Source organism: Condylura cristata, unplaced genomic scaffold (genome assembly GCF_000260355.1).
Source record: "Condylura cristata isolate star-nosed mole 26May11 unplaced genomic scaffold, ConCri1.0 scaffold00016, whole genome shotgun sequence".
Classification (NCBI taxonomy): Eukaryota; Metazoa; Chordata; class Mammalia; order Eulipotyphla; family Talpidae; genus Condylura; species Condylura cristata.
The window spans coordinates 3835171-3859952 of record NW_004567117.1 but is presented as its reverse complement, the minus strand read 5'-3'; the positions used below and the strand labels follow the sequence as shown (position 1 = coordinate 3859952).

The 24782-nt window shown below is 41.6% G+C and overlaps 1 protein-coding gene across 1 annotated transcript in view; it reads left to right on the top strand.

Annotated features, from left to right (window-relative positions):
• RAB31 (RAB31, member RAS oncogene family) overlaps positions 1-19583 on the top strand; it is a 130893-nt gene extending 111310 nt beyond the window's left edge. The window contains exon 7 of the mRNA XM_004683738.2: positions 16261-19583. Coding sequence (XP_004683795.1) covers positions 16261-16358 — 98 coding nt within the window. The 3' untranslated portion in view covers positions 16359-19583. The remainder of the gene's footprint in view (positions 1-16260) is intronic.
• Positions 19584-24782: the final 5199 nt, after the last annotated feature.

Below are 24782 nucleotides of genomic sequence, written 5' to 3'. Positions count from 1 at the left end.
CCTAGGAAATGTTGAACCTCCAAACAGTTGGCTGTTGTCCATAAGCCTCTCAGCTGCAGACAATTCCAGAAGGGAGTTCCACAAGGAACTGATGGTTTGATCGCTCTTCTGCCTGAGGTCATCATTGGCATTGATCTCAAAGTCAGTCTGTCCTTCCCAGAACAGATTCAACTTCCTTTTAACTGGTTTTGGTTCACTACTTTAGACTCTGAGAACACGCAGCCTGGAATATTTTGTTTGTTTCTTTTGGCTTAGAGGACCATTTGCTGGAGTTGGGGAACGCTGACATATGATATGTACATTATACAGAAAGTCACACAAGAACTTAGCTCAACTCTCCACTACCCCCAGGACTTCTTGATCACTGGGGTCCCCACCAGAACCCCTTGATTCCTGCCTCAGAAGGATTCATGTGCCTGCTGTTATTTTATACTCTCAAAGGAAGTTCCCTCCTGGGGGGCGGGGGGGTAATTGTTAAGCGCCCCATACAGCTATGGAACTGCTGACATCTGAGAGTTTGGCTTGAACCACAAAGTTCATGTTTCTGCAGACCAAACTCATTCATTTCTGATAGTGTTTGCCCTTCCTTGCCCACTATCGAACATTTCGCTTTTGTACGTAGTTTTTGTTAAGTAGTTTGATCAAACCAGGTAGCTCCTCAGCCCATGGCACTCACACCTTTTCCCTGTGTGGTCCTTCTAGTTTCCAGAATCCAGCTTTGGCCCTTACGAGGCAGACCCTGTGGATAGCCCTGTGCCCTTTTCAGTATTCTATATTCCCAAAATTCAGTTTGAAGTTTCTGCAGGAACTAGGAGATTTTCAGAGATTTATGCAAATTATTAATAAAATAAAAAAGGGTATAAACACCAGAAAGAGAAAAACAAGCCTCAGCAGCCAGTATTAATACCTGAACTTGAAAGACAATTCTTTGTGGGAGTCAGCTAATATACAGCCCTTCACACATATGTGAGCTTCATGGCTGAAAGGCATGGGAACTTTGTATGAGGAATTTCTAAGCTCCCGGGGGTCCACTTCATTTAAGATAAAATGAATGCTCTGTTTACAGTATGAGGTAGTTATGACTTCAAGTAATTAATGCCTTTATCACTTGTAGGACATTTGTAGGACACCTCATCTTCCATGTCAAACGGTCCTTTGTTTCTGTTTCATTCGATTTCATTCTTTATTGCCTTAGCAAAGAAGCCTGTAGACACCATGTGTGGGTTCTCTATGGACAGATTCCGGTCCGCACTGCAGCGGTCCCGGTCTCTCAGCCTTTCAGGTGGATTTATTTAATGTGGCGTGTTCAGCTTAATTACTGGTTCATTGAAGACACGGTGCCAAGTATGCCTAAGTAGATTGCAATAGACGTTTCATTTATTTCCTTTTCCTTTTTCCTACTTGTATTACATGTGTTCCTCCCCGAGCTCAAAATAGAATGAGATATTGCTGACACCTTTGCTCCCCAAAGCACTGTTCCAGAGGCAGAAGGCCCTGGGAGAAAGGCTGCAATTAAAAATCAAAAAAGATTAGTGAGAATTAAAGCCCTGTAAAAAGTTGTGCATAAACAAGATGACTTCATATTGATTTGGGTGAAGAGACACAGGTTTTTCTTTTACATTCCCCAAGTGTTTCTAAACCAGAAATGAGGCAATTGTGTTGATTTGAATGTGAGTTAACATATTTCCTAATTGAAATTGTTTACTTGAATTTTATCAATTTATAATGACTTGAAGTCAACCTGTGACAGGTTGAGCAGCCACCCTGTCTTCAGTGCTTTCTGCACAAGCATCCCCACAGAGCATGGTGAGCTCACTGGCATTTCCCCAACACCTTTGCTTAGTCACGTTTGGGACCTGCCTTACCCACTGCGTGTGGCTCTGTCTCTTCCATGTGTCCATCCAGGGTTGTTCTTTTTTCTCTCTTGGGTTCTTACACCTTTCATTTGAGCATTCAACTTTTTCTCTTTGAGTTAAAATCTGAGGTGAAAAATTCTTGGCCAAAAACATAAATTGTACATTTGAATTTTTAAGTTGGTTTTTGAAACACAAAGACTGTTCTGCAACTGTTAACGAATTCTGTTGTCAAGAATCAAACCCAAATCTCAATGGTCTCCTTTAAGAATCGCCCTCACTGCCAACTTGAAGGCAGTTCACAGAACTCAGATGACAGTGTCTGCTCTTCTGTGGCTTTTCTTTTTCCTTCCTTCATCCATTTGCTTTTCTGGCAAAGCAAATGATGTTTTTCCTTCCTTACCTGTGAACCTGAATTCCTTCAAGGTCCAGTTCAAATCTCTCCCATCAATAATGCTTCATCTACCCCAACTCAAGTGTATGATGCCTGTGGCTTATTTATTTATTTATTTATTTTAATTTATTCCATCCTATTTTCCATGCAGCTGAGACTAATGATCACGTTAGTGCTGAATTCGGGGTTTTGAATTTGAATCTTCTCATCTGATGTCTGAGGAGGTAATATATCATTAGGTTCATCAGATCAAGTGAAAGGTAGCCACTTTTCTGTTGGATAACACCAGCCAGTTGGACAGCCCTCATTCTCTTCATTTATTCAACAAATGAATTTTGTGATTTGTGTGTGTGTGTGTGTGTGTGTGTGTGTTTGTCGAACACTTAGGACAAACAAAGCAACAGCTGGGTTCTGAGACAGGCAGTGAGCACAGTCAATTAGGTGATAATTACACATTGTAATAGATGCTGAGATGCAAAAGGAGTAGGATCAAATAGGGCCAGGGGCATAGTGACACATGGAGATTTGACATTGAGTGGGGAGGTGTACCCAAGAAAATTATTTTAAGTTGGACATAAAAAATGAGAAGCGACCGCCTAGGCCAAGAGCTTGGGAAGAACTGTTAGTACAAGAAGCCTGTGTTGAGTTCTTGGGGCAGGAAGTGGTGTAGTGCTAGTAAGGAGGAGACAGAGAGCCTGTGGGCTGCAGGGCTTGAGCCTCAGCCAGGTCACATATGGCCTTGTAAGGAGAAGGAGGGGTAATGTTTTGAATGCATATGGAAGCCCCTAAACTCTGTGAAGTTGGGGTATGGTGTGCAATGTACTCTGACAAAAAGATCACCCTTACAGAATGTATTGGGAAGAGGAAGTTTGGAGAACACTCAGCCCCATCAAGATGCTTTGTGGTAATCTAGAACACAGTTGGCTTGCACCAGAGTGGAAAGAAGAGGATGTGAATTTCAGAAATCTTTTGGAAGTGGAACCAAAACACTGGGTAATAGTTGCAAATGAGGAACTAGAACAAAGTACATTCCCAGGGTTCCATTTCCTGGAATGAGGAAAATTGGCACAAGAGCAAGAGTTCCCAGACTGCATTTGTTGTGAGCCTGGCAGATTCTGGAACATGAGAAACACAAATTTAGGGTCATGGGTTTTAATTTTCCAACTCAAATAACTTTTAAAAAAAAATTCCCTGTGAGCTAAGAGAGGTGAGGTTGCAGGCTCCCTAGAAAAATTTCTGATAAGGCATCCTAGGCCAACAATTTTTTTTAATGCTTCCTGTAGAAAAACACAGGCTTTTTCCTGAAAAATTGCACCTGGAGACATTATATTAGGGTTTGCTCTTTCGTTAGTCTGTTTGTTGTTAGTTGGAGAACAAGGTGAGAAATACTTGTTTTGAAGGTGAATATAATTAGAGACACAAACATACTGGTTTGGAAAAATGAGAATAGATTGCTCTTGCGAAAGACAGAACTTTTTTTTTTAAAGTTTTATTTATTTATACATAACTGGGGGACAGGCCATAGATTCAGGCGGTGAAATGATTCACCAGAGACAGAGTGGGGAGAAGAACAGGCAGATCGACGAAGTACACTGCTGAGGGGAGCAGCGGGCGGGTCAGGAGAGGTCTGCCGCATCATGTGGATCACCTCCCGGTCAGGGATAGAACTCATGCTGAAGTGGCTTTAGCTTCTTAGTGCTGTGCTTTAACCCACTGCACCACCAGGGAGGGCCTGAAAGACAGGAATTTAAGACTTGGGTAGTCCCCATGTCTTGTTTGGTAATCATTTGTGCATATCGTGATAACTATTTTAATTACACCAGAGTTTTGAAATTCCCTTGGTAGAAACTTTTGGTTTGAGACAGGTTAAAGAAATTTCCCAAAAAAGCAAAACAAAATGTTTGTAAATTTTATACTAGTAGAGTAAGCTTCAAATGAAGGTAAGGTTAACCATTGAAAGATAGGAAGAGGACAAAGACAAAGCCTGTTGCTTTTTTACCACCCAAAATGCTAATTTAGCAAATGCAATAATAGGAGATGTCTGGGAATTAATGTAGTTTCAGAATATGAGCAAGTTGGCTGTCAAAAGCACTAAACATGTCTATCTTTTATTCCAGCGATTCTAAGAAGAAATTAGCCAGGTGTGTAAAATGTAGTAATAAAAATATTTGACACATAGCAAGTTCTCGTTTTGCTTATATTGATTTATTCAAGAACCATTTATGAAATGGCAGTGTTGTCATCCCAGTTTACATATGAGGAAACTGAGGCAGGGAGAGGGCTGTAGCTTGCTCTGGATCATTAATGAGAGGGCCAGTAAGCCAAGGCCAAGACAGGAAATGACTGTGCCAAAGTTGGGAAATAGTTTTTAAAATCATGACATATCAGCATAAACTGGTGGTTAAAGTTGATGATATACATCTGTTTTTACTGGCATAAACAGATAAATTGTTGAGCGTGAAACAAAAGTTAGAGTGGTTTGTAGACTAATTTCACAAAGTACGAGCCATATAACATGTAGCAGTAAAGGACACAAGCATGTTGAAATGTTAGCAGTCAGAATTTCCTGATGGTAAGATTCCGGGGAACTTAAAAAAAAAGGACTTTATTATGGAAAACTTCAAGCATACATACCAGTAAACTGAATAATAGACTAGATTTATGCGCTCATAACTCATATCCAAGCTGATTTCATCTCTACTGCCCACTCTGCCATCCCAGCTGCTATTCCCTGCCCCCCATCATATTAAATCACCTGTAAATATTTTCAGTATGTAACTCCCTTTTATAGAATAACAATTATATTATCACATTACTAATCATAACACTGTTATTATTATAATAACTGTCATCAAATAACCAATGTTCAGATTTCCAAATAGCTCATAATTACCATATTTTCCGTTTCCATTTATAGTTCATTTGAGTCGGGATGCAAATAATTCCACACATTGTGATTAGCTGACAAGAATTTTCAACTCTCTCAAACAGTAGATCCCCTTTCTACCTTTCTCCTGTATGCCTCATGCAATGTACTTACTGTAGAAATTAAATCATTGTTCTAACAGAGATTCACACAGTATGGATTTTACTGTGTTCCTTTTCAGTGCTGAATGATATTCCATCACATGTATAATTTGGCTTGTTATCTATTCAGGTCATTTTCAGTTTTGAATGTTTACAATTAAAGGTTGTTGTGATGCTATTTGTACAATCTTTGTATGGAAAATATCCAGGAATGAGAAGCTGGAATATCTGGTAATGTTTCACTTTTTAAGAGACTGTCAAATTTTTTCAAAGTGGTTTTGTTCTCCAAAGTGGTTTTGACATTCCCTACCCCAATTCCTACCACAGAGCCAGAATAACACCAGTGGCTCCATATCCTCACCGATACTGGATCTAGTCAGTTGAATAAATTTCAGCCATTCTAATGGGAATATAGGGGGATCTGCTTGTGTTTTTACATGTACCTTCCTAGTGACTAATATTCTTGAGTGTTTTTTATGTGTGTATTTTGAGCCCTTCTATCTCTGGTAAAGTGTCAGGTCAAAATTTTGCCCATTTTGTAAATTTCTTTGTCTTATTGTCAAGTCGTAAAGATTATTTATGTATTTTGAGTGTATGTTCTTTATCAGGTAATTGTTTTTCATATTTTTTCCCCTAGACTCTGGGTTATTGTCTTATTTTCTTGACAATGTCTTTGGAAGAGCAGAGATTTTAAAAATTGATGAAGTTTAGTTTGTTAGGGTTTTCTCTCTTGTGTCTTGTAATTTTTAAATCTTAAAATAGAAAAATAAAGGGATATATCTGTATATTATCCAATGATTAAAAAGAAGGGGAGACAATCAAGTCGTGAAAGACTTGGGTGAATCTTAAATGATTACTGCTAAATGAAAGAAGCCAAGCTGAAAACACTAGGGTATCTCAACTATGAGACACACTGCAGAAGGATTACTGTGGAGACAGTAAAAGGGCCTGTGGTTTCCAGGGGTTGAGGGAGGAGGGATGACTAGTCACCACACAGGACCTTCAGGGCACTGTAATTATCCTGTACAGTAATACAAATCCATAGAATGTGCACTACCAAGAGTGAATACTAATTTAAACTATAGACTTTCATTAAACACAATGATCAAAAATAGCTCATCAATAGTAACTATTCCACATTTCGTGCAAGATGTTAAAAATCAGGGAAACAGAGATGGTGTGAGGAATATAAGAACTCTAAGCTCATTTGCTTTTGTAAACATAGAACTGCTTCAAAATTAGTCTATAAAAAAGATAAGTAGGCCTCCCTGGTGGCGCAACAGGTTAGGACGCAGCACTGCAAGCTGGCCGCAACCACTTCAAGGTGAGTTCGATCCCTGCCCCGGAGGTGATCCACATGGCGCGGCAGAACTCTCCTGACCTGCCCGCTGCTCCCCTCAGCAGTGTACTTCATCAATCTGACCATTCTGCTCCACACTCTGTCTCTGGTGAATCATCTCACTGCCCCTGCACCTCTGGCCTATACCCCAGTTCTGTCTGCATAAATAAATAAATCTGTAAAATAAAAGAAAAAGAAAAGATGCCTTCTCATGATTATGATTTTTAAGTGATTTAAAGCCCTCCAGGTTAAAGATATTTGCTATTTTCCCCAAAACAAGTTCTCCTCCCTTATTCTCTCTCTCTCGGTGATAATCTCTGTTCCTTTATTTCCCTAGACTTCTCACTTTCTGTTTTTTCAATCTCTTGAACCCTGGAAGTGAACCCTCCCACTTCCAATCAGTCATCATCATAGCCTGCCAAGTGGCTTCTTATATTTTCCTTCTTCTTCTTCTTCTTTTTTTTTTTTTGCTTTCTAATTCCCTCAGCTGCACTTGAGGCACTCAGTGTCCCTGATCTGGACATTCTCTAAACCTCTGGACTGAATTCACGTCCCATCTCCCAAGCCATATGGTTCCACATAGATTGTTGGCTCATCCCTCAGGTCCAGGTTCTTCACTGTACTACTCAAGGTCAGATACTTCTGGTGTTTTCTTCCTCACTGCAAGAGGATAGTTAGAGGATATGGCCTCCAGTGTCCTTTGCCCCTATGCCTGCCTGTGTGTCTGTAGCTTCTCCTCTGTGCAAGCCTCTCCCTTTCTGGGCCAGTTTTTTCCTGCCCTCTTGTGTCTGTGCAAGTATCCTTTATTTTCTTCCTTTTTATAATAAACCTGCTCTTTTAGATATAACTAACACCTCTGTCTCGTGGAGAAACTTGCTCCCTGTTGCTGGAAGGGGAGTGCTAGTGAAATTTTTCCCCCCAGGTGACCCAAATACATCACTCTTGGAACCCTAGACCTCACCAAAACTGACTTCATTGGCCACCAAGGCGCCATCATGTTCTCTATCCGTAAGAAGAAGTCTTTGCTCACTGAGAGGCTTTCCTCATTTCTTCCCAACAGCTGGATTTTCTTCCCACCTCCATATTCTGCAAGTAGAAGTGAATGCCCTTCAGGGGGCTGTTTCCCGCTTCAAGTGTGCCTGCGACTACACACCCAAACCACAAGAATCGTCATGATATTTTTGGTCACTCTTCAAAAATAGTTTGACTTCTTTCTCATTTTCAGTTTCAGTTACTGCGGTTACTTAAGGAATTAAGCTTTTGCTCAAATCGAAGCTTTACGGACTTTTTAATTCTCGGGATGTTATTTTGTAAACACGTGATTTAAATGTGATGTGTGTGAATATACTTTCACTTTATTTTAGATAGTATAATTATTTTACTTTGATTAACAAAGCCACGATCACATAAATAATAATGGGTGTTTATATATATCATCTTGCGGTCAGAAATGTTTTAAACTCTAAGGATTTTTTTTTTTGCCAAAAACTGTATTGACTATGGTTTTAGACAAATGTGAAATTAACTTTATGCTTAATTAACTAAATTCTAATTGATTTTTAAAGAATAGAGAATAGGGCACATCCCTGGCACGCTTCCTGGGGCCAGTGGAAGGAAAGGAGGTTTCCTTTGGAAACCAGGGACCTCCTACTGCATAAGGAGGCGGGGAAGAAAGCCAACGGCAGGTGATTCAGGTGGTTATTTCTACTGATTTCATTTTTGAAGGCTTCGCATCAGAAGGTGCTCCATAACTATCAGTTAACCCGTCACAGCTTGATTCTTCTATCTTGGTAATCTTAACAGGTTAGAGGATTTCCCAGCCAGTCTTCCTCCCCTGGAGCAAAGGTGACAGTCTGGACAGACCCTCCAACTTCTGGAGAGAAAAGTTCTAGTTTCAGATAAAGGTCAACCCAAACTTGAGGAGAGATACGGAGAATGCCCTGCCGACTGCTGTATTTGGAATCTTAAGTTGCATATGAAGCTTTTCCTAAAGTTCAAAATTACACTCTGTTGTGGTTAATTTTTGTCTGTTTGGAGTCTTTTCTTTCCTTGAAGTTTCTTTCAGCAGTCCAAGCTGCCAAACAATTATCATGCGCCTTTTTTCTCATGGGAAATAACTGCCCTTGAGAAGAATGAATGGTTTGCTCCAATTCTTCAGGGTCTTTGGCTTACTCCGGCTTTTTGTTTGGCTCCATAGCTAATCTCTTCATCTGCTTTGGAAAGTTTCTCCTCTTTCTCTATGTGGTAATTTTACTCTCCTGTTAATTTCCTGTGAATTGTCATTTAATTTTCTTAATACAGTTCAGTTATTAAGTTTTTGCTCAGGTTTTGGGTTCACACTTTCAAACTGTATATTTTCTGACTACAAAGCTGCTGCTTCAGTCCTGGAGATGTAAAATACGCTCTGTAAGCTCTTCCTTTGCCTGGCCTACTTCACATAATTGAGTATAAATTTGGTTTCTTTCTGCTTTTAGGGTGTTTAAAGAAGCCTTTATCTAAGCAGCAGGAATCAGTTTTTCCACAACTCCTTTTGGTTGATTATAATTTTCTCATTCATTCTTCATTTCCAATTCCAAGTTATCATCCTCTGTTATTTCTTATGCAAGCACAGAAGCCCGGTCTTTAGGAAGTGTTCAGAGACTTGATCAGATTTTCTTTATCATAAGAACTTGTTCTGCATCGCTTTGTGGTTTTCAGGTGTTTTTATGTTTACTAAATTCACCTGTTTTTTCCATTCCCCACTCATTTCTACCTTCCTGAAGTTGGAAATTTTCATTCATGCATCTTTTATAGCTCTCTTAAGTCATTCTTCATTCATTTGAATATTTTACCGGTTATTTTGGCATCAGCTATTAGTGATTTGAGGATTTTTAAATCATCTTCTGGGGAATATGTCCTTTGACATATCTACCATCAAGTTATCGTGTTCAGATTTCTCTTTCCTAAACTTTTTCCTACAGAATATTTTATACCCAAATCCAGATTTAAACCTGTTCAACTCTTCATAGATTCCAGAAAGCTTTGTGCTTTTGTTGACTCCTTCTCAAAGATGGTATCCTTAAAATGAAGCCAGCTTGGAGAGGTCTTGGGTTCAGAGAGCAGGGTCCTTGGGTTACCTCTTGGAACAGTTTCACCTGAGCTTCTCTTTCAGTGGTAGGTGGTGAGTTTTCTCGTTGAGTTATATCAAAAAGGGCAGGCTTATTATAAAAGGGAAAGGAGAGTAAAGGACACTTATACAGACAAGAGTGGGCAGAAAGCTGCCCCAGAGAGACGGGTTTGCGCAAAGAGAGGCCTGCACAGTCACAGGGGCGGTCCTGGAAGGAGAGCTGCTCTGCCGCTTTGCAAAGGGAGGTCGGTGGAGAGATGCACCTGCAAACAGGCACGGGTACGGGTGGCAGGAGGACTGCTGCCCTGTGCCAGCGCAGAAGTGGCACTAGCAGATGGTCTTCTCCTTGGGAGGGGGTCATTTCTTTGTGGAGCTAACTTTTCTTAAGCTGATTACTTCTAGGGTTTGAGTAGGTGGATTTGTAAGGACCAGTGATTCCCTTGTTATTTTTTTATTTTTATGTATTTTTTACCTAATTCTTCATTTTTGTGCACTGTATGCCTTTTCATTTTGGCTGGAGTGCCCGTGAAATTTCCACCCCCAACCCAGCCTGTACCATCACCATCCTCCCATTGCTCTTCCCACTCCTGTTCCTTACAATGGCCTCAACCTCCAGAGCCCCACCGTGGTCTGCACTTCTGGACACTTTCTATTCCAATCTGATGGTAGGAATTTTCACTTCTACAGATGGCCTAATGACCAGGTTAATCACTTCTACCCCACCTCCAGTTCTTGTCTTGCATGGTTTCTTGGGATGGTGTCTCTCTCTCTCTCTTTTTTTTTTTTTAATTTATTTATGCATATAAGAGCTGGGTTACAGGCCAGAGTTGCAGGGTGAGAAGATTCACCAGAGACAGAGTGGGGAGCAGAACAGGTAGACTGATGGAGTACACTGCTGAGGGGAGCAGGGGGTGGGTCAGGAGAGGTCTGCTGTGACATGTGGGTCACCTTTGGGACAGGGGATCGAACTCGTGCTGTGGTGGCTGTGGACAGCCTCATAGTGCTGCACTGTAGCCCATCCTTCTACCAGGACAGGCTATCCCGGTGATGCCTCCTTTCCAAATTTTCTACTCCTTTTTTTTTTTTTTGTTTAAAGATTCATTTATTTATGCATGCAGAACTGGGGTACAGGCCAGAGGTGCAGGAACGGTGAGAGGCTTCACTAGAGACAGAGTGGGGAGCAGAACAGGCCGACTGCTGAGGGGAGCAGCAGGCAGGTCAGGAGAGGTCTGTCACGCCGTGTGGGTCACCTTTGGGGCTGGGTATTGAACTCGTGCTGAAGTGGCTTTGGCTTCTTAGTGCTGTGCTTTAACCTGCTGCACCACCAGGGAGGGCCCCAAATTTTCTACTCTTAACCTCCACCCAAAAAATGACTGTAAGCATTCATGCTCTTTTGAACAAGGGTTAATTTTTCAAGTAGTTTACGTGTTTTCAGTTAGAAAGTTCTCCTACAAGCATTTTCTCGTTTCCTATGTAAAGCTAGCTTATCACCAATTGAAAACATCTTACATAAACAAGGGAACTGCAAAAAAAAAAATCCAGCAACAGCTACCTATACATCACCAGTTCCCATGGAAAACCACAGGGATTAGGACCTGGTCCCATCATTTAAGTCGACACTCCCAACCCTGTGTGGCTTTTCCAGGATGGGCCCCACGTACAACTGCTCCCACATGCCACCAGGGCTTCCTGGCCGCCCCAGCTGCAGAGAACACACAGTGTTCTTGCCCATTCTGTTTTTATAAGGCAGTGTTTCATGATGGTGAACCTTTTTTGGCTGTGTTCCATAGAGACCCACCTCACTAAGTGGAGAGACTTTAAAGGTCATTATCAAGAGTAAGTACAGCACAGTCCTCGTAAACCTGGTCAATGTACTAATCTGGATTATTCAGAAAATTAAGATCAAGAAGTGAAAGTTACATAGCAACAACTAGAACCACGAACACCTAACAGAATAGCCTGTTAGTAAATAGACCTAAAATGAAAGGAGATAAGACTTCGCTAAGCCCACAGAGGAAGTGGCCGATCCCCTACACGAGGAAAAGGAACAGCTGCAGCTGAACATACCATTTTATTTTTGTTATGTGTAAAAGCATTACAGCCCCTGGTCCAGAGCCATGGTAAAATTTATAGGCTTGGAATTTGTTTTTTTCATGTACTGCATTCCTCAGGAATCATTTATAAAACCTGCTTTTTCTCTAGGCTGTCAACTGGCAGGAAAACTGAACTTCAAAAAACAGTCTTTTCACTTTTCCCAAGCAGAATCTCACATAATTCCTGCCTCATTAAAATAAACACTCCGGCCTAGGAGCTGTCCTCTAGGGGTGCCTATTATGGACATTTCCAGAACATTTTGTAAGAGTAGAAACATATAAATGCCGCTCAGAGTCTTTTCAGATGTTTGTATACGTTTTCTGTTCTGGTCTGGGCCTGAGTAATTTATACCGAGTCAACAGTGTTCCAAGGTGATCACCTTTTTACACAACTCTGTGGCTATCTTCCAGAACTCTGCTTTTACCTGAGTACATTTACACTGCAGTAAGCACCACAGAACCCAGACCACAAGATGGGAGCTTTTGCATTTTTGCAGGGCTGTTTGTTCCCTTCTCCTTTTTTTAAAGATTTATTTATTTATACATACAGAGCTGGGGGGAGAGGAGCTACAGGCCAGAGGTGCAGGGATGGTGAGAGGATTCACCAGAGACAGAGCAGGAAGCAGAACAGGCAGATCCACAAAGTACACTCCTGAGGGGAGCAATGGGCGGATCAGGACAGGTCTGCCGCGCCATGTGTGTCACCTCCTTGGCTGGTATTGAACTTGCACCCAAGCGGCTGTAGCCAGCTTTGCAGTGTTGTGCTTTAACCTGCTGAGCCACCAGGGAGGTCTGTATTTGTTTCCTTCCAAAAAAAAAAAAAAAAGATTTATTTATTTATGCATGCAAGAACTGGGGTGCAGGCCAGAGGTGCAGGGGGTCAGCGGATTCACTAGAGACAGAGTGGGGAGCGCAGAACAGGTAGATATTCTGAAAAGCACTGCTGGGGGAAGCAGCAGGCAGACAGGAGAGGTCTGTTGCACCATGTGGATGGCCTCCCCGGCTGGGGATCTAACTTGTGCTGCAGTGGCTATGGACAGCCTCATAGTGCTGTGCTTTAACCCCTTGTGACACTAGGGAGGGTCCTGTTTCCTTCTCTTTTTAAGGCAGTTGCTTCTTGGTTATGACATGCTTTCCTCTCTCTCTTCCTCACTTTACCCCCTTACAGGGGAGACACTTCTTTTCTTCTCAACTAAGAAGCTAGAGTGCCCTATGGAAGAACAGGGTGGGGTCCACAGGGAGGCCTTGAAAACTCTGCTGGAGCCCTGAGACTTCTGAGATCTCTATCGGTGTTACTAGTTTCTTCCATGTTAGAAACATCTATATTGTATTGTTAGTGTCCAGCCACTTCATCTTTTTCATCTGATAGGTGAAGAAAGGACATCCTGCAGGTATTAAACAACTTGTCCTTTTCACTCCCTGGAACTCTGACTCTCAGATCTCAGAACTCTTTCTGCCAGATGAGAAAAATGAAATTTGAGAAAATAGTAGAGAAATATTTTGTTCTAATAAATGAAGGTTTGAATATTCTGAAGATAAACAGAACCTGGAGCCTCTAAGAGGCCTGGTTCAACAACTGATTTAACAACAATGCTGACAGTTTGAGATAAAAGAAAGGAGTCTCTGGTTTTACTTAATCTCACTCCTATCCCAACCATAGTCTGGCTTATTGTTTACTCTGCAGAGATGGGAGAGGCAGGAAAGAGGGAGGAAAAGGGGAGATCAAGGATGGGTGTAGCAGCCCTTCTGCTTCCTGTATGCCCCTTGCTTCCAGAGTTTCACTTAACTTTTGAGATTTTAATAATATCTTACATATATAAACTTTTTTGCTTAGGGGTAATTTTTTTTTTAAGATTTATTTATTTATGCCTGATACAGGAACTGGGGTATAAGCCAGAGGTGCAGGGGCAGTGAGAGGATTCACCAGAGACAGACTGGGGGGCAGAACAGGTAGATCAACTGAAATACACTGCTGAGGGGAGCAGGGGACAAGCAGGAGAGGTCTGCTGTGCCATGTGGGTCACTTCCCTGGCCAGGGATTGAACTCATGCCTCAGTGGCTGTAGATAGCTTCATAGTGCTCCCCGTTGGACCACCAACAGGTGGGTGGGTAATTTTCATAGGGAAAAACTTATGAAAATTTATGACACAAGGCATGTAGAAGAGGGCTGAAAGAGGGATGCTATTTTGTTGACTTCAAAGTTCACAATGTAAGAATTGCATGAAGCTGATGTTAGTATACAACACTGATTTTGATATTGCAAAAATACCAATTAGAAAGCAGTACTTATCTTAGTTAAGGGCAACAGGTTGCACCAATCATAATTTTGTCTGAAAGTTTTTCAGACACACAAGTAGAAGTCACTATTGTAGCGCTTTTCACATTTGGGAGGCACTGTAAATATTACTAAGTTAAATACCTTAAATAATGATATAATTTAATGATACCATCCTTCCAAAGCATATCATTTTCTCTCCAGGAGTAACACTTGATTGACAAAATCTGACCTGCATAAAACAGAGCACTAGGCAATGGTTACTAGGAACTTTTGCCTTTACCGCTTAAAACTGATGAAGTAGAAGAGACATATTGATTACTTCCTTTAATTGTGACTAACAATAATTACAAAAAGCACAGTGTGTCTGACAGAAGACAGTAAAATCATATGTTCTCATTTGCTTCTGGATTAGTTCTGAGCTTTTTTGTCAATGGCCTACAGAAGCTGTGTGTAGATTTGCTGGCAGAAGCAGTGAAGGTACAAATGATTACAGTCTTCCTCTCCGTTTCATCCTTAGATGAAGAGCTCAACCATTCGTTTTGAATTATGAATAATTGCCACTAATCTTACTCTTTATGCTTGAGCTTTGATGAATGGCCCTGCCACCAAATCTACACAACACATTAATAACTTTGAAATTAACTCACTGTCCTGTGGAAATGCTCCTCTGTCAGGGTGTTTTGCTTTACTTTATGGTCCTTAGGTAACATCCATCTGCATAGAGAACTTTCATTGGCAAGATTGCCCTTTCATACAGAACTACTGGTTTGTGGTAAACTGATATACTAGTGAGTTGATAAAAAAAATGATCAGTGTAGAGCTAGTTTTCATCCCTTTTTCATGGGCCTCAAAGAGTATCACAAAATGTTGGCAGAAAGAGTGGGAAGACAAAGATTTGGGGATTTGTCAGAAGATCAAGATGCAAGTTGGAATCAAAGAACCACTATGCCATTTACTCTTGGTGTGACCTTGAGCACACATAAGCTAAGCTCTTTGGGGGTATAGTAAACTATGGTAATAATAGCCACTGCATCAACTTCACAGGGGTAAGGCAGTGAAATTCTTTGAAAACTGTGAGATTCTAAATATGTTGCTTCCATGACAGATTCTATTGCCTTCTTTAAAGATAGCTTTGTGGAAATAAAAAAACCACATGTCTGGTTATAGGAAACAATGCTATACCCTTCAGAAGTGCTAAGAGACTAACTCTTAACTGTTTCTACCACAAAAAATGAAATAATTATGTGACACGATAGAGGTGTTAGCTAACACCAGAGTGGTAAATCTTACTGTAATATCTGATGTGTCACATCAATACATTGTATACCTTAACTTGGGTAATGATATGTTATCTTAATAACATATCAATAAAAACGAATTTTTATAAACTCTCACATACTGATTTCACCCATTTAATGTGTTCAGTGAATTTTAGTGGAGTCATGGGTATCTGTAACCACCCTCACAGTTTCATCATCTCTCAGTGAAGCCCACACCCCTATCTGCTACCTCCCTCCCTTCTTTGCCTTTTCATTTTTACTTTGTGTTTCTTTACGGAAACTCTAGAATAATGCTTCAAAATGCATGAAATAAAAGTGAGGTTACTTGTGGGTGGCATGATATAGCGTTTCCTATGAAGTGTCTCAGGGCTCCCAGTTTATGCTCTAAGTGTATTGGCAGGGTGAGAAGTGGGGACCGAGAGTTAGTAAGTGATACCTTACCAGGAAGTTCACAGTACCGAGCTGGCATCTTTCAAGCTGCAGAAGAGATGAGCACTCTCTGTTACTGTCAGGCCCCAGAGCCCCTGCCGGGATACTCTTCCCAGTGGGATGTATTCTAGGGAGACTGGGGAGAAACTAGTAGACTCAGAGCCTGGGTGAGGGGTCTCCCCTTACTCATTTGCAAGAGGTTCCAAATTGAAGGAAATCAGTGTTGTCAGGAAACAGCTTTAACTTTTTCTTAACTTTGAATTTGATATGCAGCAGAGGCAGGAAGAAAAGAAGGGAATAGGAGGAAGGAAGCGATAAGGGGGGACAGAGACCGGAAATGCTGTTCCTGTCCTACTTCCTACACCACCCAGGCATTACGTGGAAGTGCTGAAATAGATTATCCCCATATGTCACATCAACTGGGACAAAAGAGCTCAGTCTTAGCCTCTTTTTTGTTCCAGGTCGCCAGATCCCACCGTTGGACCCTCATGAAAATGGAAACAACGGAGCAATCAAACTTGGGAAGCAAACCTCGCAAGCCACTCGGCGGTGCTGCTGACCCTGGGCCGGCCCGCTGTGCTCGAAGCCGGGGCCTCCCGTGCTCGGGGGCCTGCACCTTACGTCGAGAGAAGTGAACACGCTAGCTTTTCACCCCGAAAAACCAGGAATGGGGGCAGGAGTTGTTCCCAGAAAAAGATTTTAGAAAACTCTGGAAATGACCACCACACTGCTGCAAAGTGGCTATTAGTGTGTTAGATGCACACAGGAGAGACCGGATATTTGGTAAATATTAAATTGAGTGTTTTGTTAAACTTTAAGATATTCTCCCACTGTACAAAAGTCTTCCTGGCTTGTGTGTGAGATGCTAACGTGGAATTGCAGTCACTTCTTCAGTGCCTTAGCTTACTTAACCAGCCTTCACCTGAGCCTAACCAAAAAGGTTAATTTATTTTGCCTTTCTGTGGAGGGTAATTGGATTGTGATATCATAAAAGTGGAGAAAGATATGTTAGAGAGCATTGTCTATATCTCTGACTTTGACTTGAACATTTTACAAAGTAGTATTGGTCATATACAAACAAACCCCATCTGACCATTGTATATAATTTTAGGGTTGGAAGACCTGGCGTGCAGGTCATTTAATCAGTTACTGTGTGAACAGTGGCAGATTTAGAATATAAAGAGGATTCCAGAGACTGCCTGGCAATAAATTCCTATTCTCTTAGAAAAGTTTAATGCACAGAGTATTTTACTAAAACAATATGTCATAGTGTTATTTCTAGGGGGAAAAATTAACTGCGACAGCCCACATTGTAAGGCAAACTTTTAACAATGCAATGAATAGCAGGTTGCAGGAAAACCAGCCACAGAAAGCCACAACATCTTAAGATCCTACACTCTAGAAATTACAAAATCAGAGAACACATTTAAGGAGGTGCCAAGCTTAAGGAGGTGCCAAGCTCCAGGAGGTGTGGGTATTTGGGCAAAGGTCCAATTCTGAAGTGCCAGTTACCTGAGAATAGGCCTTGATAAAAATCTTCCTTTTCCGCTTCCTTGGCTGCTCAGTTAATTAAAGATGCCTGAACCCAAAGTAAGAAAAGGCAGTGAGAAAAGGAAGAGTAAAATCCAAAACCTAAATACTACTAGCAAAAATGTTCATTAATACATCCATGAAAACCTGGGATCAAGAAGCAGTTCGTTTCCTATTAGGCTCCTATAGGTGATTCTTAAAGAACATTCCGGAGGTCCAGGAAGCTGTGAAAGAACAGCCCCATAAGCAATTAACCATGCAGTGTGGTAACAAGGCCAGGAGGTCCTTCTTTGCCAGGAACATGCAAGGGCCAACAAACATTTGTTGAAAAGCTATAATAGAAAAGCCAGGAAAGAGACTGTGAGCTGATTAAAAGCCTGGAACTTTCAGTAACAGCAGAATGAACTGCGCTTTGGAGTCCTGTATTGGCGGCATCTACCACGCTCCAGGCAGGTAGAGACAGAGTCCATCATGGACAAAAAGCCACTGTTACTGAAAGACCCTTGCCGTGTTTACACTTTTTTATGTGGACAGTGGGCAAGAAAAATGGTTATGTGGGAATCACAGATTCTGATTTTTATTTCAAGAATGTGCTGTCAACTTGATGTTCTTACCGCTTCACCCAGCTGGCAAGAGTAGTTTGACAGTCTTAGAATGTGAAATATTTTTGGTTCAAGAGTGCCTCTTAACTCCCCCAGATAGGTTCCTCAAAAACCATTAGCAACTGGCATTTGGATATCTTGGCTCAGCCTTGGCAGGGATTTTTAGACTTTGCTCCATATTGTCAACATTACTAGCTAATGTAACTCTGCTTGCAGGCCAAGCAATTGCCATACATCTTTCCAAAGATTAAAAATTGGGGTTGAAAATTGAAATGACCTCTTCCCAAGTGACAGGCGGGCTTATTTTAGAACATTTACTTATCCAGCTGTTCCTGAGAATCTGAGTTTATTGGAGACAGCTGCTTAGGTTGTCTGGCTAAGACAATACTCATCCCAGCAGAGTTTTGAATGTTGGGCTGGGTCTTTAGTAGTTGACTCTGGCCTCTTTAGTGGTAGCCATATGCCATGAGCTACCCACGAGTGAGCCTGTGCTTTTATTTCACAAGCATATGAGCGTATGAAACACGCTTATTTCTCTGTATGACCTTATCTTTGGAAGCCAGCCAGATAACTAAATATAAAATCACTACAGGGCACAATCGGTGAAGAGAGAGTAAATGATACTTGGTTACATACACATTTGCGAAAACTTGGAAACTTCTAAAGAAAAATGCCTGAGTCTTGTCCACAATGATGCTTTCTTGTTTGCCTTTATTTTGCCTTGAGTTTACTTTCTGACTATTCTAATAATTAAACGATAACCACCTAATATCATGTAAAACTTGGAAATAACTATCGTTCCAAAATGTCAAGTAGTTCCATGGGATGTAGCATCCTTCACAGTCTTCTAAAACGTGCTCCTTTCCTGCCATTTTCTTTTCTTTCCTATGGGTCTGTATGTGTACATCTGTAAATAGGGTTTTGTATTTGTTATGCCAACATATAATCCATTTTACTCGCTGAGTTTGGCTAAAGGCTACGTGTTAATGGAATGTAGGCATGAATCCTCCCAGGGATGATTTCCCAAGGCAATCCTTGTGATGGGAGCAGAGTCATGCAAACAGTCTATCTAGGTACATAATTGACTTGCCATTTTATAACTGAAAATGGTACATTCGGGTGCTCAATATGATGTTACTTTCAGACTACAGGAGGTTAAAAGACAGAATCTAACCTTTAGCTAACAAGAAAGCTGTACCAAGGAGAGATCTAAATGGTTTTCTGAGCAAGGTTTGGATGATTGAAAGACTTCCTCTAAGACCTAGGAATATGGTCTGTGATGGCTAAAATCAGTGGGGTCTAGGGAGCTCCACTTCTCATTTTTCTGCAGTGCCCGTAGAGAGTTGAATGATGAACTAGCTTATAAATTAAGGGCTCTGACCTGTTAAACAGCTTTTTACTCTCTTAACCATCATTGTTGAAACCAGGGCCAGTGTCAGTGCTCTGTTGTATAAATTGCTCCTTTTCTCGTATTTTTATAAAGGGCTCTGTCTGGGCTGGCCCCAGTTTGTGCAATAGAAGACACCCCTGCAGACTGTTAGGACCTTTCCATCTGCCTTCTGTGCTACAGCATTGCGCCTGGCAACACCCCGTGTATCTCTTATTGTTGGTTAACACACACTGATTCATACTAATAAATATTTTAAGTTTTACCAAGTCTGTCTTTTTCTTATTATAATGTTCAATAGAATAATTTTTTAACAATTTTACTTAGTTGCCTCAGAACAAGAGTGACGCCTTCTCAGATACACATGTATCTTGTACCAGTGAAGACACACATCGGGAAGTTCACCAGTACTGTTTGCAATAGCAAAGGTAGTCTTCCCTTAAAGAAATTCATAAATTAGAAAGAAAAAAGAAATTCACAAATAAAATGTGGCAGAAACACATGACGAAAACTACAGGATAATTAAAACAAATGCCAGTTCTCTCATGCATCAGCGTGTGTGGGTTGTGGGACTACCACACTGTACACCCCCCAGGAAGTCACTCAAGGAGTGATCTGCATGAACCGAACCCCTGATGTGGGGGTGCAGCGTGCAGCTTGAGCTACATACAGAGCTGTGGCTCCAAATAAAGAAAACAAGGTAAAAAAGAAATCTACAAACTTATAAAGAACCAGTAATGTTAGTTGTTTATGAATGTGTGTGTATTGTGAGAAAGTAAGAAAAAAAAATGAAGGAAAAACATCAACTTGAAGAAAGTGATTATTTCTGGGAAGAATGACAGTAAACAGGATGAGGGAGAACAAGGCACTTAGTGGCCGTAAATTTTTTTTCTTTCATGACATAAAATATGAAGCCAGGTAGACCAGAATGATGACATTGCATAACTTGAAGGTATGTTTTATTAGTCTGTTTTGCTGTATGAATTATTGTCAAAGAGATAAGTTATGAAAACAAGAAGAAATGAAGAATTAGACTGCTTAAATATGTTAAAAGATTTCATGTGAATAATTGTCAACTTAATGTACTCAAAGCAGTACAACTCAGTGTACTTGCATGAGGTTTTCTTTTTTCCATCCCTTCTCCATCATCATTGGCTGCCCCTTCCTGCCCACCAACACACACCCTTTCTTGTGCACATGGGTGGAACTTTCTTTCGAGGCAGAACTCATTTGATCCACAGATGAAGGTGAGGAAGCAGGGTGTGAAGAGGCAGAAAAGCATTACCTTAGATGCTTAGTGTTTGAATCACTATCCAAGTCATGTGATGGAAAGCTGTTTTCAATATGGAATCAAACAAGTAAACCACCTACCATCACCCAAGAGACTCAGTGCTCTGATTTTGTAAGAAAACGCCCCTTTATATTTCCTAAGACGTGATCATCTATTTATGGCAACTTTAGGAAAGGTTTTTAGAAAGAATCCTGTGATTGCATTTAGGCAGCAAATTTCATGCCACCGGACTTTGTCCATAACATTTGACACAGAGATCCTTGCCGCTGTGCACCACATCCCACCATCCTGCTTTAAAATAAACCATGGGGGGTTTGTCACATAGACCCAGGGGCCTGAGGGCTTCGGCACTAAGGCACTTAGCACGTTTTTACAAAATAACTCTGGCTGATTTAAGAGCTCTAGACAACAAGGACGCGGAGTCCCAGGCTCTGTTCAGCTTGACTACTTGAGCATTACTTGTGGCTGCTCTAAATAGTCCTTAAATACTTCCTGTCAGGAAAGGATTGAACCAAGAGCCAGGCTTGCTTTCTACAACGGGCGGAGATGCCATCCTCATTGCATCAACATCATCTCAAGTAATATCTTTCCGAATGTTTAAGGACACATTGCAGCAGCCTGTAATTGAACTGGCTTCTTGGACACCTGTGAGCTGTCTTCCCTCCACAAACAGATCCCACTGACTGCTGACAAATGTAGAAGAAACAGACGTACACAGACAGGCTGGTCAGAGTATAAACTGGGACAGACTTTCTAGTAAGAGGCTTAACAATGTATTGATCTATCTAAAGACATTTGTGAGGACCACATCCGAAGACCCTATCATATTTTCTGTTACTAAGAATTAGTTTATGTGCTGGTGTGTGTAGGTCTATGTCTGTGTCTTTGTATTATATGTGCACATTATGCTATATGCATATACCTGTATTTAACCTATACACGTGTTATCTATTACTGCTAACACATTCACCCAAAATTCAGTGGCTTGAAACAATAAACATGGGTGGAGCTGATTGGAACTAGGCTAAGTGAAATAAGTCAGAAATAAAAAAGATAAATACTAGATGGTTGTGTTTATATGTGGACTATAGAGAAACCAAAAATGTTGCAGGGACAAAAAAGACATAACTTTATAACTGCCATAAATTTGAGGCATACAGCAGTGAAGGAGGAGGGAGCCAGGTCAAAACAGGGAAGGGAGGAGCACAAGGGACTGTGGCGGTGGATCATGGGTGCTATGGTGGGAGGAGAACTATGGGGACTATGTCTGAGGGGAGAGAACAAATACTATCCAAATGTAAATGATGATGTAAACAATAAATTAATTAAAAAGGAGAACAAAACAAGCATCTCTTTTGCCCATCTGTGTCTATGCAGGTGCCTCTCTTTTTCTTTCTCCTTTTCCTAATGAACCTGTACTTTTAGAAATGTAAGAACTGCCCCAGACGTGACCTCATGACACGGCAGACCTCTCCTGACCCGCCCACTGCTCCCCTCAGCAGTGTACTTCTCAGCCTGCCTGTTCTGCTCCCCACTCTGTCTCCTCTTACCACCCCTGCACCTCTGGCCTGTACCCCAGTTCTGTATGCACAAATAAATAAATCTTTTTAAAAAATGTAAAAACGGGTGGTACCAGGGGTTAAGATACAGCATTACCAAGCTGTCCACAGCCACTGCAGCACAAGCTCGATCCCCAGCCAGGGAGCTGACAGACATGGCACAGTAGACCCCCTCCTGTCTCACCCACTGCTCCCCTCAGCAGTCTATATCAGTAGATCTGCCTGTCCTGCTTCCCACTCTGTCTCTGGTGAATCCCCTCACCTCCTGCATCTCTGACCTATATCCCAGCTCTTTATTTGTGCAGTAATAAATAAATCTTTAAAAATTAATAAAATGTAGAAACAATAGCCAAAAACTTAATAAACACTGTTTTAGTGGGCAGGAATCTGGGAGCTGCTTAGCTGGGTGGCTGTGTGTTAAGGTGTCTGCCAAGTTGAGACACTGGCTGGGGCTGTACCAGCTGAAGCCTTGACTGATGCCCTCACATGGCTGTTGGCAGGCGGCCATGCTCCTCTCCAGGCAGACCTCGCCAGGGGCTGGTCAGGTGACCCCTTGCCATGGCAGCTCAATGAGTAAGCCAAGAGAGATCCAGGGAGAAGCCCTGCACTTTTATGTCGGTCTTGGAATTCACACGCAGCCAATTTTACGACCTCCTGCTAGCTACATAAGTCAGAGCTATTGGCGGTGGGAGCAGACTCTGAGGACATAAATATAGGAGGCAGGGGGGGGTCACTGGAGCCCCCTGGGAGTCTGCCTTCATAGGTGCGACTAGAGATTTGCACTTGCTAAGGGGTTTGCTCCTGTAACTTAATAATAAAAGGTTGGGAAAATCCAAATGTCCTATGATAGAAAATGATTAAATAAATTGCAGTCACTTATAAAACAGAATACTGTAATCATTAGAAGGCATAGTATTAGAAACCTGTTACTGGCCACACACACAGAGGTAAAAAAAATATACTCCTTTCTTTTACTGTAATAATTTAATCTCTAACTTGAGCTCCCACTCTAATGTGGGAAGTTTAATTTAGTTACACCCACTTTTACCAAGCCAACTCAGTAGAATCTGTCTTTTAAGTTTAAATTTGTTACTGGGAGTTAACCCCCCTTGTTTTCCCAGGGGCTAAGAGGTAGGAAGAATGGCTTCCTGAAACCTCATGCCATGATCCTTGCTGATTATCTAGTCCCTAGGCCCACACAGTGGCCTCTGTCTCCCTGTTGTGAGCTTCTTGCTCTCTCATGTCTGTTCCTCCCACTTAAGGTTCCTGGGGGGATTTTGGATGAGAACTTAAGCTCCTCTGGGTCCTTGGAGATTAGTGGGGCAGTAGCCTAGGACTGGGTAGGGGGCTGGCTCAATTGACCCTGCCAGGCTCCCTACTTTAATGCTGGGGTCTGATAATGATGGGGTTGGGGTTCAGTGTTTGGCCCAATTTGTGGAGTGGTGGTGGGAAGCTGTAACTGAACCACCCTTTCCCACTCTATATCTGCGTATAACTGCCCTGCCTTCTCCGGCTTTCTGCTCCCACAGCCAAGCAGTTATAGGAGAGGGGACAGATAGGTCAGGCCTTTTTCCCAGCTGTGTCAGGGCTTGCCCTTTTGAGTTCTAAAATCCTTATATGCAGACTTTATTACCCAAATTGGTGTGCTTTTGAGAGTGAAAGGGGTTACTATTAACATCAAATTAGAATAACAGAGGTAATTTGGATAGTCTCGGGCAAATAGGGAGGAAGGGACATTGTGATCTAGTCTTTTATTCATCCAGCAACATGGGGGCAGTATTGATTGAAAAGATGGGGGCAGACAAAAGTAGATGACTGGATTAAAAAGATGTGGTACATGTACACAATGGAATATTACTCAGCAACCAATAAAAATAAACACATGTCTTTTGCAGCAACATGGATGGAGCTGGGAAAGATCATGCTTAGTGAAATAAGCCAGAAAGAAAAGGAAAAATACTGGATGGTTTTACTCATAGCAGGAGTATAACGGACCAGGCAAGAAAATAGCAATAGTAATGAACAGCTAAATACCAGGGGTGGAGTGGGGGGGTGGGGGGAGGGGAAGTGCACGGAACTATGGTGATGGCACACGGGTGATCTGGTGGTGGTAAGCCCATGGGGATTACAACTGAGATGGGAAAAAGCACAAAATGCTGTAAAAATAAACTATTATTTATTTAAAAAAAGAAAAGAGAAATAAAAAGAAGAAAGAAGAGATGGGAGCAAAAAATGGGGATCCTAGATAAGCGCCTTATCACATTTGTCTTTGTGAACTCATTTGTCCATCCAGCCCCCAAACAAGTATTTGTTGAGGCTACTATGAGCTGGTGCTAAAAGAGCCCTCAGACCCCATCACCGTGTGGTATTTATTACCAAGTTTACATGGGATAAAACACAGGGGAAAAGACAAGAGAATCAAAACTGGTGGGCATAAGTTGTTCCTTCAAGGGCAAAAAGGCCAGCTAGACTGGCAGAGGTACTCTGACATGGTGTAGGAACATGGGTTTGGCAAGCAGCCCCACCCCTTGCTCAAGATAAAATCCTAAACAGTTATTTGACTTCTCTGAATCTCAGTCTCCACCCGTAAAGGGGGATGCTGCCTGCACCACAA